This window comes from Taeniopygia guttata, chromosome 1A (assembly GCF_048771995.1).
Source record: "Taeniopygia guttata chromosome 1A, bTaeGut7.mat, whole genome shotgun sequence".
Lineage (NCBI taxonomy): Eukaryota > Metazoa > Chordata > Aves > Passeriformes > Estrildidae > Taeniopygia > Taeniopygia guttata.
This window is the reverse complement of record NC_133025.1, coordinates 4,221,491-4,235,227: the sequence shown is the minus strand read 5'-3', so window position 1 is coordinate 4,235,227 and position 13,737 is coordinate 4,221,491. Positions and strand designations below refer to the sequence as shown.

The following is a 13,737-nucleotide window of genomic DNA, read 5'->3' as shown; positions in this document are numbered from 1 at the left end:
AATATTTCCAGAAATGGTGATTCCATCACTGCCTTGATCTGCCTGTTCCACTGCTTGGCACCACTTTTGGTGAAGAAATTTTCCATAAAGTTCAACCTGGATATCCCCTGGTGCAATTTGAGGCCATTTCCTCCCATCCTGGTTACCCAGGAGAAGAGATTGATCCTTGCCTGGCTGCACCTCCTCTCAGGGAGCTGTAGAGAGTGAGAACTTCACCCCTGAGCCTCCTTTTCTCCATGCTGAGCTCCTCCAGCTCCCTTATGGTGCTCCAGACCCTTCCCCAGCTCAGTTCCCTTCTCTGGACACTCTCCAGCACTTCCATTTCCTTCTTGTAGTGAGTGGCCCAAAACTCCAGAGCAGCAGGACAGGGCAGCCAGTCTTTGTTGTGTTGATGGTACCTACTTTAGCTTGAATTTTGTATATAAACTAATTTTTGTTCACACATGTACCCCTAGTTTAGGGTGACCAGTCCTGTCTCATCAGAAACTCAAAGCTCTTCTGGAGTCATCTGGGCTTTTGGACCAGGGAGAAAATCCCTGCTGCTCTGAAAAGATTAAAAAGTCTCTTTAGAATAACGTTCATATCGAAAAACAAGTTTGCAACCCCTTATTTCAGTCTTCTCACAAGCACTAAATGTGGCTTTTTTTTTTTTTTTTTTTTTTTTTTTTTTTTTTGGGTAAAAATATCAAGCTTGGAAAATTAGTTTGCCCACTAGATGGCACAAACTGCTCAAATATACTGCCCTAAAGAGCTAAAAAAGCTGAAACCTCTCAGACAACACACGAAATGAGTGCTGAGGATGCTCAGAGCCCTACCATCAGTTTAGGTGAACCTCCTCAGAATTTCAATTTCGTGAGGAGGACAGGATCTCAGTAGGATGTTTTGTGCTATGTGTCCATTGGGCTCTTCCATGAGCTGTCCTCTCATGGCTGGGATTCCTCTGGGAGGAAGTTTTAATGCACTGCCTGCCCTGAACCACCTGAATTTCTGCTGTGCAGAGCCTGTCCCTCAGAATAATTCAATTTTGCTGGTTTGGCTTGCACCTGGGGTGAAATGTCACAATTTCTGTGTCTGATGAGATAACCAGCATCCCCTTCCCATAAGGGAATTCCCATATCTGGGAATTTCTGGTGATCCAGGTAAGAACATAGTGTACTGCATGGAACAGACTTGGTGTGACTGCCCAGACATTAATCCCATCCCACATCAGCCATTCTGGGAAATTATAGATATGAATGTACAGCAGTGCCCCAGAGACAGTCAGACACCCCCAGAATCAAGGCCCTTTTGCAGAGGCTTTGGGCAATTTTCACCAGAATAATACCAGATTTGGAAGGTTTGAAATGCTCTGCTGGGCCATGGTGCACACAGCTAAGGGCAGCAGGAAGATCAGCAGACACTGGGACCCCAGAAAATACCTTTCTACTCTTCTCTGTCTTCATGAAATCGTGCTTGGAGGGCTTCATCCATAAAAAAAAATAAGTTTGGAGCAGGTCCAGAGGAGGCCACAAAGATGCTCTGGAGGCTGGAGAACCTCTGCTATGGAGACAGGCTGGGAGAGCTGGGGGTGTTCAGCCTGGGGAAGAAAAGGCTCTGGAGACACTTTATTGCAGCTTTTCAGAACTTACAGGGAGCTTATAAAAAACAGAGAGACTGACTTTTTACCTGGATATTTAGTGACAGGACAAGGGGTAACAGTTTTAAACTAAAAGAGAAGATGTTTAGATTAGACATTAGAAAGAAATTATTTTTGCAGATGATGGTGAGGCACTGAACAGGTTGCCCAGAGATGGTGACATTTCTGCTTTTGGCAGGGGGGTTGGAACTAGATGATGTTTATGCTTCCTTCCAACCCAAACCATTCTGTGATTCTTTCAGGATCACAGGCACCTCTCAATAGTGTCAGAATTGGAGACCAGCAGATCACATCCAGATGTTTCAGAGGAGATTGCTCAGATTAAGGCCTGAAGGAAAATATGGAATTCAATTCCTTGAACTCCATGGTAATTAATTTTACCTCTGGACATTTCTCTGTGACTACACCTGGTAACTCTTTGGGACTATTGCCAATTTCTTGATTCATTTACTGGCTTTGAATGCCACCAAAGTGTACAGTTTGTTGGTGCTTTGGGTACATTTAATTGCTGTTTCAGACACTTCTGGTCGGGCATTTAACCCTGCATGAGGTCACCAAGGTGGTCATGTTTGTGTGTCAACACAGAGAGACTTCCTTGATATAAAACAATCTGTTCCAGGTGAAAGCTCAGCTGTTGGATCATGCCCCTCTCCCTGCTGTCTCTGCTCATGCTGGCTGCAGGCACATCAGGAAATTTAATTTGCTGAGCCCCCATCCAAAGAACAGCTGCTCACCCTGCTAAGTCTGCAAAAGTCAGCATTGAACATGTCTGATGTGAACACACCTGAGTAACTGCTTGTCTCGGACTGCAGCAGCACCCCCAGAACAGTTCCTGCCATGTTCACACCCCGAACCAGGAGAATGTATCCCAAGGAGGAGGAAGAGGGGATGATGTGAACAATCAAGACCCCAGGCTCAATGTTCACTCAGCAAACCCAACTGCATCCGAGGCACATGAAAACACACCCTGGTCTTACCCACGGGCTGTGTCCTCACGTGCCCTTGCTGAGGGGAGCATAAGCAGATCTGGCTGCTCCTAATCCCTTTAGGAAGGGCAGTGCTCTTCCCAGCTCACTCTGTCATGCCCCTTGGTTATCCTGTACCTGCTGGAGGATCCTGTTCTGGCTTGAATTCCCTCTTTTCACCAGGTGTGCTTAGGCTCAGCTTTACTGAGGCATCTTTGCAGTGTCTCACTGTTCTGATACACCTCAGATCCCCACGTGGGCAGTGGGAGATGCAGAGTGGCCAAATGCTGCAGCTGGTGAGATTTGGATGGTTTTCCAAATGCCTCCTGACTGTGCCATGGTCATTTCAAACTGGCAAACATCTCCCCTTTCTGACCAGCAACTACTGTTACCCCTAGGGTTAGCAGGCTGCTTTTGGCTAGCGTTTACAGAGGTGTTTTAATTCCCTTTAGGTTTTCCAGAACAGGAGGGAAATCATGCCATATGTATGGCTTGGATGCCTGTTTTCAGCATTTCCACCACTGTAGGACTTTTACATATCTGTGTCCCCAGGGTAGTGAAACACAGAGCAGGTTGAGAGCATCCTAATGTCAGTAGTAAGGGCACAAAAGGCTGCAGTCCTATTTCCCACACTGCTCCCATGCGCTTCTCTGAGCTAGGCAAGACATGTGGGAACTGAAACTAACTGGGAACAGAGGAAAGATAGTTAAAACCATCCTGTTGGTCTGTTCTTCAGCCAGGTCTCAGCCTGAACCATCGCAGTGTCTTCACTGATTCCCAAATGGATGGTTGAGACCTCTTCCACTGCACTTTGAAATGGTGAGGAGCTGACGAAAATGCTTCAACTGTCTTCTGGCAGGGATAAAATCAGTACAGGAACCACTTGGGGTGTCTCTGGGGCCTGAAGCATCCTGTCCAGCCTCCCTCCAGCGTTCTGCCAGCATCTTCTCTTCCCCATCCACATCAGCCTTCCATCATTCCCTGCAGCGCTGCCCAGTTCTGCAGCCCCCATTGAGGGTTTGGCCCCTACAGAAGCCTTTGGAGCTGACAATGGTCCCAGTGGGAAAAGGACTGGACAGGTTTTTTATTCCTTCCCTCCTGCTGGCAATGGCAGCAGGGCCTCATGTGTGAACATGGTGTCACCTCATCCTCAGTGACACCATCCATTTGCTAATCAGTGAGTTCCAAAGATGAGTTTCCCTTTGCTCCATCTCCAGCTGCCCTCTTCCCTTCTTCCCTTCTGAAAGGAGAGCATCTCAAAAACACTTGTGAGATTTGGAGGGCACAAAGCTTCAGAAAGGCCAGACAGACACTGAGCCACTCACTGGACTGTTACTGCCATGGATGGGAGATGGACCACAATAGCTCCAGTCCCTGGTGGCACAGAGCTGGAAAGGAAAAAGAAGATACAGTGTTTTGACTCATGTCAGATTTGTGTGTGCAGCTCAGGGGAAGGGAAGGGAAGGGAAGGGAAGGGAAGGGAAGGGAAGGGAAGGGAAGGGAAGGGAAGGGAAGGGAAGGGAAGGGAAGGGAAGGGAAGGGAAGGGAAGGGAAGGGAAGGGAAGGGAAGGGAAGGGAAGGGAAGGGAAGGGAAGGGAAGGGAAGGGAAGGAGAAGAGAAGGAGAAGAGAAGGAGAAGAGAAGGAGAAGAGAAGGAGAAGAGAAGGAGAAGGAGAAGGAGAAGGAGAAGGAGAAGGAGAAGAGAAGAGAAGAGAAGAGAAGAGAAGAGAAGAGAAGAGAAGAGAAGAGAAGAGAAGAGAAGAGAAGAGAAGAGAAGAGAAGAGAAGAGAAGAGAAGAGAAGAGAAGAGAAGAGAAGAGAAGAGAAGGAGAAGAGAAGGAGAAGAGAAGGAGAAGGAGAAGAGAGAGCAAACACACAAAAAAACAATCAAAAAACAAAAAAACAATACCCCAAAACAAATGAAAAAGAGGAGGTTTGCTAGATTTGAGAAGTTACTGCTGTCATAGAAGAACAAAGTAGCAAATACGCCCGATTTGGGGTGAGGTGAGCGCTGCAGATACAAGCTCCCGAACGCCTGGAGGTAAGAGCTGCCAGGTCGGTGCCAGCTGGCATTGTCATGCCCCAGGAATGTCCCTGGCAGCTGCCAGACAGAATCCAGCCTGTCCCACAAGTGTCCACCTTCACCCGGGGCCTTTGGGAAGTGGAAGGAAGGGCAGGGGGTCACCCCAGCTTTGTCCGGCTGAGAAACACAGTCTGGATGGCGAGAGGGAGGTGGAATTCCGTGTCTGGGCCACCTTTGGGCTGCCAAGGTGAGGGTGCGGAGGGAGCCCTGCCCTGCCCTGCCTTGGGGGCAGCTTTCCCAAACCAGCCAGAGCTCTCCAGATGGGGAATAAGAGAAGTTTTCCCTTCACGGAGGGTGGAACCAGAGCATTTTACCACCCCTTAGGAAAGCCCTAACCTTGAAGCATCTCCTGGGTTTGCACTCCCAAGGGCGTGGGTGGCACTGGGTGGCACTGGGGGCACCATCGTGGCCCTTCCAGCTGTGGGAACTGTCCCCTCAGCTGAGAGGAGGTGCCGAAATGACAAGTGGCAGCGCTTGGGGAGCCCCCAGCACCAAGAGGGGCTGAGGAGGAGCGCGGAGCTGAGGGATGCCAGCCCTGCGGGGATTCCCTGCGGCACAGGAGGCTGTCCTGCGTGGAAAAGGGGCCGGTCCCGAGCTGGGCAGGAGGAGGAGGAGGAGGAGGAGGAGGAGGAGAGGGTGGGTCGCTGTGTCTCCTGTCGATCCGGCAGCGGAGCTGGCTGAGCGCTGCTGCCCCGGCGCTCCTCTCCACCATGATCCTTTGGCTGTGCCTCTGCTGGGGCTTCTCCCCCTCGCTGGCACAGCCCGACTCGGAGCTGATGGCCCGGTACCTGGAGGAGCAGCTGCTGGCGGATTACAGCATCGCGGAGCAGGTAGGTTTTGAGGCACAGCATCAGGCGGCCGCGGCTGGCTCGTCCCCTCTTCAGCAGGAGTATTGCCGAGAGGGGCAGTCTGATAAAAATGCATTTATTCCACCTGTCCGTGCCGGGCTGGTGCTGCTGTCCCGGCACGGCTCGGTCCGACACCCATCCATCCCCACGGCAGGGCAGCCAACGCTGTGTCCTGGCCACGCTCCAGTCCCAGTCATTCCGAGTATTTCAAACTCGGGGGATAGTTTTTTCTTCCTATGCTCTTACTGTACTTGATTTTTAATTCGTGCTGGATGAAACAAACCACGTGAATTTCAGCTTCTAAAACGCTTCTTGACAATGAAAGAAAAAAAAAATAATTCTGCAAGTGGGGGCTATTATGTTGTGTTATTGTGTGGCTTAGATCTTCTAAGAAAATGGGGTTGAAAGAGCAATGAACAAATTGCAAGAGTTTGGGTGGTAGTTTGGGAGGCTGTGATCTATTTCAAGTGGAAAGTATCCCTGCCCATGGCAGAAGGTTTGGAACTAGATGATCTTTAAGGTTCCTTCCAATCCAAACCACTTGCATTCTATAAAAGAGGGCTGCAGGTCTGTGCTCACATCTGTCAGGTCTATAAGAGATACCACCTGTGACTTTGGGCCACTTAGGGCATCAGTAATTTATCTAAAGCTGCAGCACCTGAGGCACCCATGTGGGCTTGAGACACAATGCAGGAACTGTGGAATACCTGTGCCTTGCTGGAGGTCAAGGTGGGACAATCCATTTTGTCCAAAATGTCAGTACTTGTCTGTATTTGGCATTTTCTGCCATGCAGCAGGTGGGAAGAGTGAAACTCTTCACGTGTATCTGTATCTGTCCCAAATAGAGGGAATCTCTCTCCAGAAGCATCCACATCTCTGCCCTGTGGGGACACCAAAAATTTTGTCTTCAATCCTGATTACTATGGCTGCATATTCCTTTTGGGGGAATTCAGCCACAAACCAACACTGTTTTACAAACCCACCTGTCCAAGTGGGAGAGAGTGTCTCCACCACTGCCAGTGGAGTGGTATCTGGGAGCACCCACCTGCTTTAGGGGGAAAATCAGTTTCAAAGCTCAAAGAACTGGCTCAAAGTGCTGGGGTAACCTGGTTGATGTTGCTTGAGGCACAAGAGGGTGTTTTCACAGGAGCTGAGTGCTGCTGGCAGGTCAGTGGCAGCAGTCACTTCCACCAGAAAAGCAGTGATGTGTAAATAGGTGTGGTGACCTGGTGCCCTGGGACAGCCAGATCTAGAAGAGGATTTCTGTCTGTCCTCACTGAACACCTGAGCCAGGCTGAGAATCTCCCCTAGATTGAGATACTGCACTAGAAACAAATCCACTGCACAGATTATGTCCCATACACCATGCTGGGACTAACAGATGGCAGTAACTTAGAGGGTCACTAGTAGCAATTATCTGGCTTTAATGAGTGTGCTGGAAAGCTTTAAAGCTAAATGTTGATGATAATTTGGAAATTGTTCCATTAGATGATGCCAGGGAAGCTGCCTGATTGGAACAGTCCAATGGACTGATAACAAACCCTGCAGCAATGTTTTGGCAGTAGTCATGAAGTCCTAGAAAATGAGATATTCCTTTCTGGTGATCCTTAGCTCCTCACTGATGTCCACTGGGTATCCTCAAGACTTTAGAAGGTGGTTCTTGAAGTCACACACAGAGCCTTCTTGTGCAATTCAGCAAGCAAACAAAATGGGTTTTGGTGGGGAAGGATAAAAATAGGAACTAAGTTTCCAGTTTCACTGATTAGTATTAAAAAAGCCCTGTGATCAGAACAACAGGTGGATTTGTTCCAAAAGGTAAACTTTCAGTAAAAAAATGCTCGGGGCTATTGATCTCTCATCCCTGCCTCTGCTCCAAGCAGAACCAACTTTACAGACATTTATCTGTCTTGTTCTGAAGAACCTACAGTGATGGAGACTCTGCAGCCTCTCACAGTAGGCTCCTGAGGGGCTTTGTTTGTCTGAGATAACAGACCCAGACAGAAAGTTTTTTCCAAATCTTAAGATGAAAACAATTCTCCTCTCCTCTCCTCTCCTCTCCTCTCCTCTCCTCTCCTCTCCTCTCCTCTCCTCTCCTCTCCTCTCCTCTCCTCTCCTCTCCTCTCCTCTCCTCTCCTCTCCTCTCCTCTCCTCTCCTCTCCTCTCCTCTCCTCTCCTCTCCTCTCCTCTCCTCTCCTCTCCTCTCCTCTCCTCTCCTCTCCTCTCCTCTCCTCTCCTCTCCTCTCCTCTCCTCTCCTCTCCTCTCCTCTCCTCTCCTCTCCTCTCCTCTCCTCTCCTCTCCTCTCCTCTCCTCTCCTCTCCTCTCCTCTCCTCGGGAGCTGTTTTCCCTTGATTCTAATTTCACAAGATGTTGGCTAAAATGATGCAGAAGGAAATAGTAAAGATTCTCGTGCATGAAACTTTAATTTCCCCGTTGGGCATTCCCGAGCTTTTCAATGCACAATATAAACAGACATAAAATCATCTCTTTGGCAAGGGCTGCTGCTATTTCAGAGTAAATCAACTGAAAGGGCAAATCAGGTAAAAACATATTGTTGCATTCTTCTGCTCTCTGGGCTTTTCCTGACATTTTAAGATGGCACTTGGCTTCCCTCATTGACAAAAGACTTGCTTTGGGAAGGAACTTGATTTGGAGATGCTGAGCTGGGTCTCACACCATGTGAGAAGAAGTCAGAGGAGTTAATGAGAAGGGTGAGACAGTGAGTACAATTGCACTGTCCTAGGTGAAGCACTTTGTTTCATAATAAGGTCTGTGGCTGAATTTAAATATCTTTATTCCTGTTTTGCACATAACTAGTGCTTTTCTGTCACTGCACAATAAATACACAGTACCTGTGGAGAGTATTTAGGCAACAGAACTGCTCTTGAGCTAATATTCATGCAGCTGAAGCTGTGGGATTAATTTAAACAAGTTATGGAACCACAGTATGATTTGGATTGGAGGGAACCTTAAAGAGCATGCAAGTTCCAAACCCTTGCCATGAGCAGGGACATCTTCCACTAGACCAAGCTGCTCAAAAACCCCATCCAGCCTGGCCTTCAGTACTTCCAGGGATGTCCTTAGCATCCAGGGCCAGTGCTAAAGGCTGCCCTTCCTGCCATCATATAGAGGGTCCCTTGCCAAGCACCATTTGCTAAACAGACAACACCTCCTTGCCTGAGACAGCCACATTCCACTGCTGAGCTTTGATCAGTGGGTCTGTTAATACAGAAGAGACTCAGGTTTTAATTTTAACCAGAGGAATATTTGAACCTGGCCATGGGTGATCAGTCACACAGCCCCGTGTCTGGGATTAAACAAGTGACATGTCTGCTGGAAGCTGAACAGAACCCACTCACGCCCTTAACTCTTTGCAGGTTGCTCGCCGTGTCCCAAGACAGGCCAAATTCCTGCAGAGGCTGGTATGTATCACACCCTGTCTTTGTTTTACCTCATGGGAACTACACCTTCCCTGGATATGTGTGTGTGTGTGTGTGTGTGTGTGTGTGTGTGTGTGTGTATCCCTGTCCCAGGAATGAGCTATTTGATGGTAGAGTGAGATTCTGGGTAAATGTCTTGATTTGAAAAGACAGGAGTCTGTGAAGGAAGGCAAGAGCCTCCTGTGAAATGGAAAAGGTAAACCCCCTCCTTCCAAATTACCACAATTTCAAAATTAAAAGGCTCTCGGGCAAAGATATGGGAATGGGAATAACAGCTCTTTGCTAGGAGAAAAATTAAATAAAAATAATAATAAAAAATGTAATTAGTACAAACAAAACTAGTGATAGAGTCAGAAACCTGACACCCTGAGGAGTCAGGGTGTTGGTAGTAGTCCAGTTAAATGGTGGCTGCTCCTCCTGGAGTGGCAGATGAAATGCTGCTGAAGTGGTGATTCTGTAGAAGGGTGTAGTTTTTTCTGAAGTCTGGTGATGGAGTAATTGGGCCTGGTCTTCCTCTGGGAATCCAGCAGAGAAGAAGCTGCTCCTCTGAGAATCCAGTGAAGTGGCTGCCAGTGTCTCAAAAAGTGCTGATTTCATGCAGGTAGGGATGCTTGGCTCCTCCCTCTGGGCAGAGCATCTCACCATGGGCTGATGTAACTTCACCAGTCATGCAGTGAGTCATTCAATAGCCCATTAACAGAAGATATCTCCCCGGAGGGAGACATTGTTCTTGGAAGAGATAAGAAAACTGCCCAACCTCCAACAGATGGCAAATAGAATACATGCTTGTTTTACAAGCCAAGACAGTAAGGTAAAAAAAGAAATCTTCATTTTGATCAATGCAACAGGTACAGGTTCTTCTAATACTTCCCAATCCATCTTCTCAAGCCCAAATTTGGAGGAAGAATATCTAATGCTAACAACCTTAATAACTCAGTGAACATTAGCCTGATGAAATCTCATTGAGTTTGAAGAGAAAGGGAGTTTGCTTTGGAATTGGAATATCTCTGTTGTTCTCTGACAAAATCTCCTGGAGAAAGGAAGAAAACAAGGAAGCCAATATCCTTTTTCCAGCACAGAAATCGAAAATTTAGATGTAGGGAGGCAGAGAGTAGAATTGCTGATCATGGCCAGTTATTTTTCTGGCTTTTCTGGGGGACTTCCCAGTTGAGAACTGGTGGAACTCATTTCAGACACTGAGCAACCATCACCTTAACAGCTTCTCATCCCCTTCATCTTTGACATACTGGAATCAGCAGCCTAGAGAGAAACTCTCAGGCTTATTACCAGTTTATTTCTTCTAATCTGAGAGACAGTCAATTTGTTTTGATGAAAGTAACTGATAAAGGCAAAAATACTGAATGGCTTTCATATATTCAGCTCTTTTTTCTGTTCTTCCAAATATTTCATGTAAATAAGCATAACATAATTTGTTTGGTGAGAAAATCTCTGCTGCCACTTCATCATCATAACCAGGGCACCTCCACAAAGCATCCAGCCAACATGCCTCATGGCAGTGTGCTAATCTGCTGCCTTGGCATTCCCTCACTTAAGTTTTAATAGGGATGATAAGTCATGGTAATAATAACGTTAAATAAATTGTCTGTTTTGCTATTTTTTTTTCTTTGAGCTGCCTCTTATCTTCTGAAGGCTGTCTTGGCTGTCTGAAAAGCCAGGTGTCTGCTAAGGAAGGCAGGAGCTTCCCCTGAAATGGAAAATGTAAACCCCCTCCCTCTGAATTACTGTAATTTTGAAATTAAGGGGCTCTCAGGCAAAGATATGGGAGTAGGAATAACAGTTCTTTACTAGGGAAATTAAAAATACAAATGTGATAGTACAAAAAAGAAAACAACGCACTGCCAGAGTCAGCAATGCCCTGAGCTCCTGTGGGTCAGGGAGGTGGCAGCAGTCCCATCCCATGGTGGCTCAGCCCTCCTGCAGTGCCAGCTGTGCTTCTGCTGGAGCAGGATCCTGGACAAGGGGGGAGTTTTCTTCTGGAGCTCCAGGGCTGGGGGAGATGGGCCTGGGCTCCTCTGGGAATGCAGTGGGAAGAAAGCTGCTCCTCTGGGAATGCAGTGGGAAGAAAGCTGCTCCTCTGGGAATGCAGTGGGCAAAGGCTGCTGTGCTGTTCCCAGGTCAGATTGTATCCAGGTAGGAATGCTCGGCTCCTCCCCTGGGCAGAGCATCTCCCCATGGATGATGGAATTTTCTCAGCCATGCAGGGACACTCAGTGGCCATGGACAGAAGAGATCTCCTGGAGGGAGGATGGGCTGTGGGAGAGATAAAGAAAAAGCTGCCCCATGAACAGCAGAGAACTGCCCCACTTCTAACAGACAGGAATAGAATACACACCTCCATTTCCAACCTAAGACAAGGCCTCAATAAAAAGTGCAGAAAACAAATAACATTTGTGCAGCTGTAAGTCAGAGCACCAGGCACTGATGGATTGTGCAAGAGCTCCAGAGAATGCAGCACAGGAATCACAGAGTGGAACTCGGGCTGCATGCCCAGCCTGACCAAGCAACCTGTTTGGAAATGCCTGTGCCCTCACCATTTATATTTTCTATATACAGGGAATAGCAGATCCCTTCCAGGGATGGGAAGGTGAACCAATTCTTTCAACCTCAGCTATATGTGATGCCCTTATTCAGTGTTTGATTTTCCCAACAGCAACTCACATCCACCAGGAAGAGAGAGGGATGTTGAATGTCTTTTTTTTGTTGTGTTTTTTTGCCATTCCTCAGGTTGTAAGGATACCAGAACCGGATCTTGTTCAGTGGGATAGAGATATTTCCCCATCCCTGGAAGTGTCCAAGGCCAGGTTGGACAAGGCTTGGAGCAACCTGGTCTAGTGGAAGGTGTTCCTGCCCATGGCAGGGGTTAGAACTGGATGGACTTTAAGGTCCCTTCCAACCCAATTAATTCTGTGATTCTATAACAGAGATCAGCTGAAGCCAGCAGAGAGTGGATTTAGCAAAAAAACCCACTAATGACGGGTTTTTTTGCATATAAAACACGATTAAGCTGTGGAACTTGCAGCAGGATGTTGTGGATGCTAAAAGTTTACATGGATTCAAGAAGCAGCTGTGTAAAGTAATAGAAGAGAAATCCACAGAATACAAATATACCACAAAAATACCACCCTTAACTCTGGAGTTCCTTCAGCCACAAATTACTGAAAACGGAGAGAATATTTTAGGGTAGTATCAGTGCAGGTTGGACTGATTTGCCACTCTCCTCTAAGCATGTGCTGTTGGTCTCTGTTAGTGACAGGCTACAGGGTTAGAATGGCTTTTTTTTCCCCTCACCCAACACAACCATTCTCCTGTTGTTGTCATAACAACAGCAAGTTCGTGCTCTCTGTCACATTTGAAAGACTTCCTGAGTTCCTGTGACTCCATCAGTGCATGCACAGTGTCAGACAGGTCACTGCACAGCCACTTGTATCTCAAGTGAAAGGCAAAGGGCTTGATCCTCTTTTGCTGATCATATATCAGCTACATATAAACCCACAGGTTTTTTATGAACTGCAGCACATGGGGTGAATGCAGAAGGTCTGACACCAAAGAATTTGCTTTAGTGTCCGATTCTTTCTATAACTTCTGTTATTAAATCCTCTGTGAACCTTGCTATGCCACAGGCAATTAGTGGGATGGACACTGAATGAAACATCAGCTCATTATATCTGAAAACATTCCTAAAACCCTATTTCAATCAAAACTCCCCATCTTCTCCACCTTCGGGATAATGAGACTGGGAAGCCATGCCTATGTATCAGGGAAGGTCCTGAGAACAGCAGGATCTAGTTCTAATTAACAGCAGTTAGTTAAGCAGTGATCTAAGGTTGGGACTTTAGATCTGTGCAGGGGTATTCTAGCCTAGATCCACCGATCCATTGCACTGATCTGCCTAAAATCAGTGAGGTGAATCCTATCCTAGAAGCTCTAATCTTTTGCCATTGTGCTCCGTGTGAGCTGAGCAGGATCCTGGGCACAGAGGACATTCCCCAGCTGAAGATATCTATCATGACCAGGTTCATCTGAGACACATTATCAGTCTTTCCAAGCCTTGCAAGTGTAGGCAGGCAGGGCTTTGTGCCAAGTCTGTTGGTAGATCTGTGTTTCCAGTGAATCCTCATTCTTCTGTTTGCCTGGAATTCACTAGCCCAGCAGCTTGTTTAGTTGGATTCTCAGTTATTTCTGATACCATCAGCTACTGCACAAATGTTCTTGTTTCATACTTACACAAACACTTGCTCCCTTTCTTGAGCTGTTTGCCAAAATTATTTTTGTTCTGAAAGAAAGCCTGCACATGCAGCTGAAGAGCCTGTTCTTGTCCTCACAACTCTTACATGACTGTGAGTTTTTACCAACCTCAGTAGGAAGAGTCTTGCTGTATTTAGTTTAGTGGGATTGCTCTGTATTAACACTACATTTTACCCTTTATCTCCCTTCTGCATCTGAGGTTTTGGTCTTTGATTGTGTAAGTCGACACACAGATTTTTCTTTTTCAAGGGCTGCTTACAGTTAAGTATACTGAAGTATTCCAGGAAGAAAACATTTGAGCTCCATGGAGATGGTGCTGTCAAAAAACACATTAGTCTGGAGAAATGCTCCAACTCAGGACTTGTGCATGAAAACACATTCCCAAGAAGCAGAAATTGGCTTTCAGCTTCCATTACTACATCATGTGTCATTCACTGCTGTCTCTGCTGCTTCTCTGCTGGAAGGAGTCCAGTGTGGGCTAAAAAGCTTAAAATATTTTGTTT

At 47.0% G+C, this 13,737-nt stretch overlaps 1 protein-coding gene across 1 annotated transcript in view; it reads left to right on the top strand.

Moving 5' to 3' along the window:
- The first annotated feature begins 5,292 nt into the window (after positions 1-5,292).
- Positions 5,293-13,737, top strand: part of ITIH5 (inter-alpha-trypsin inhibitor heavy chain 5) — a 47,698-nt gene continuing 39,253 nt past the window's right edge. The window contains exons 1-2 of the mRNA XM_030290299.4: positions 5,293-5,512; positions 8,906-8,950. Coding sequence (XP_030146159.4) covers positions 5,393-5,512; positions 8,906-8,950 — 165 coding nt within the window. The 5' untranslated portion in view covers positions 5,293-5,392. The remainder of the gene's footprint in view (positions 5,513-8,905; positions 8,951-13,737) is intronic.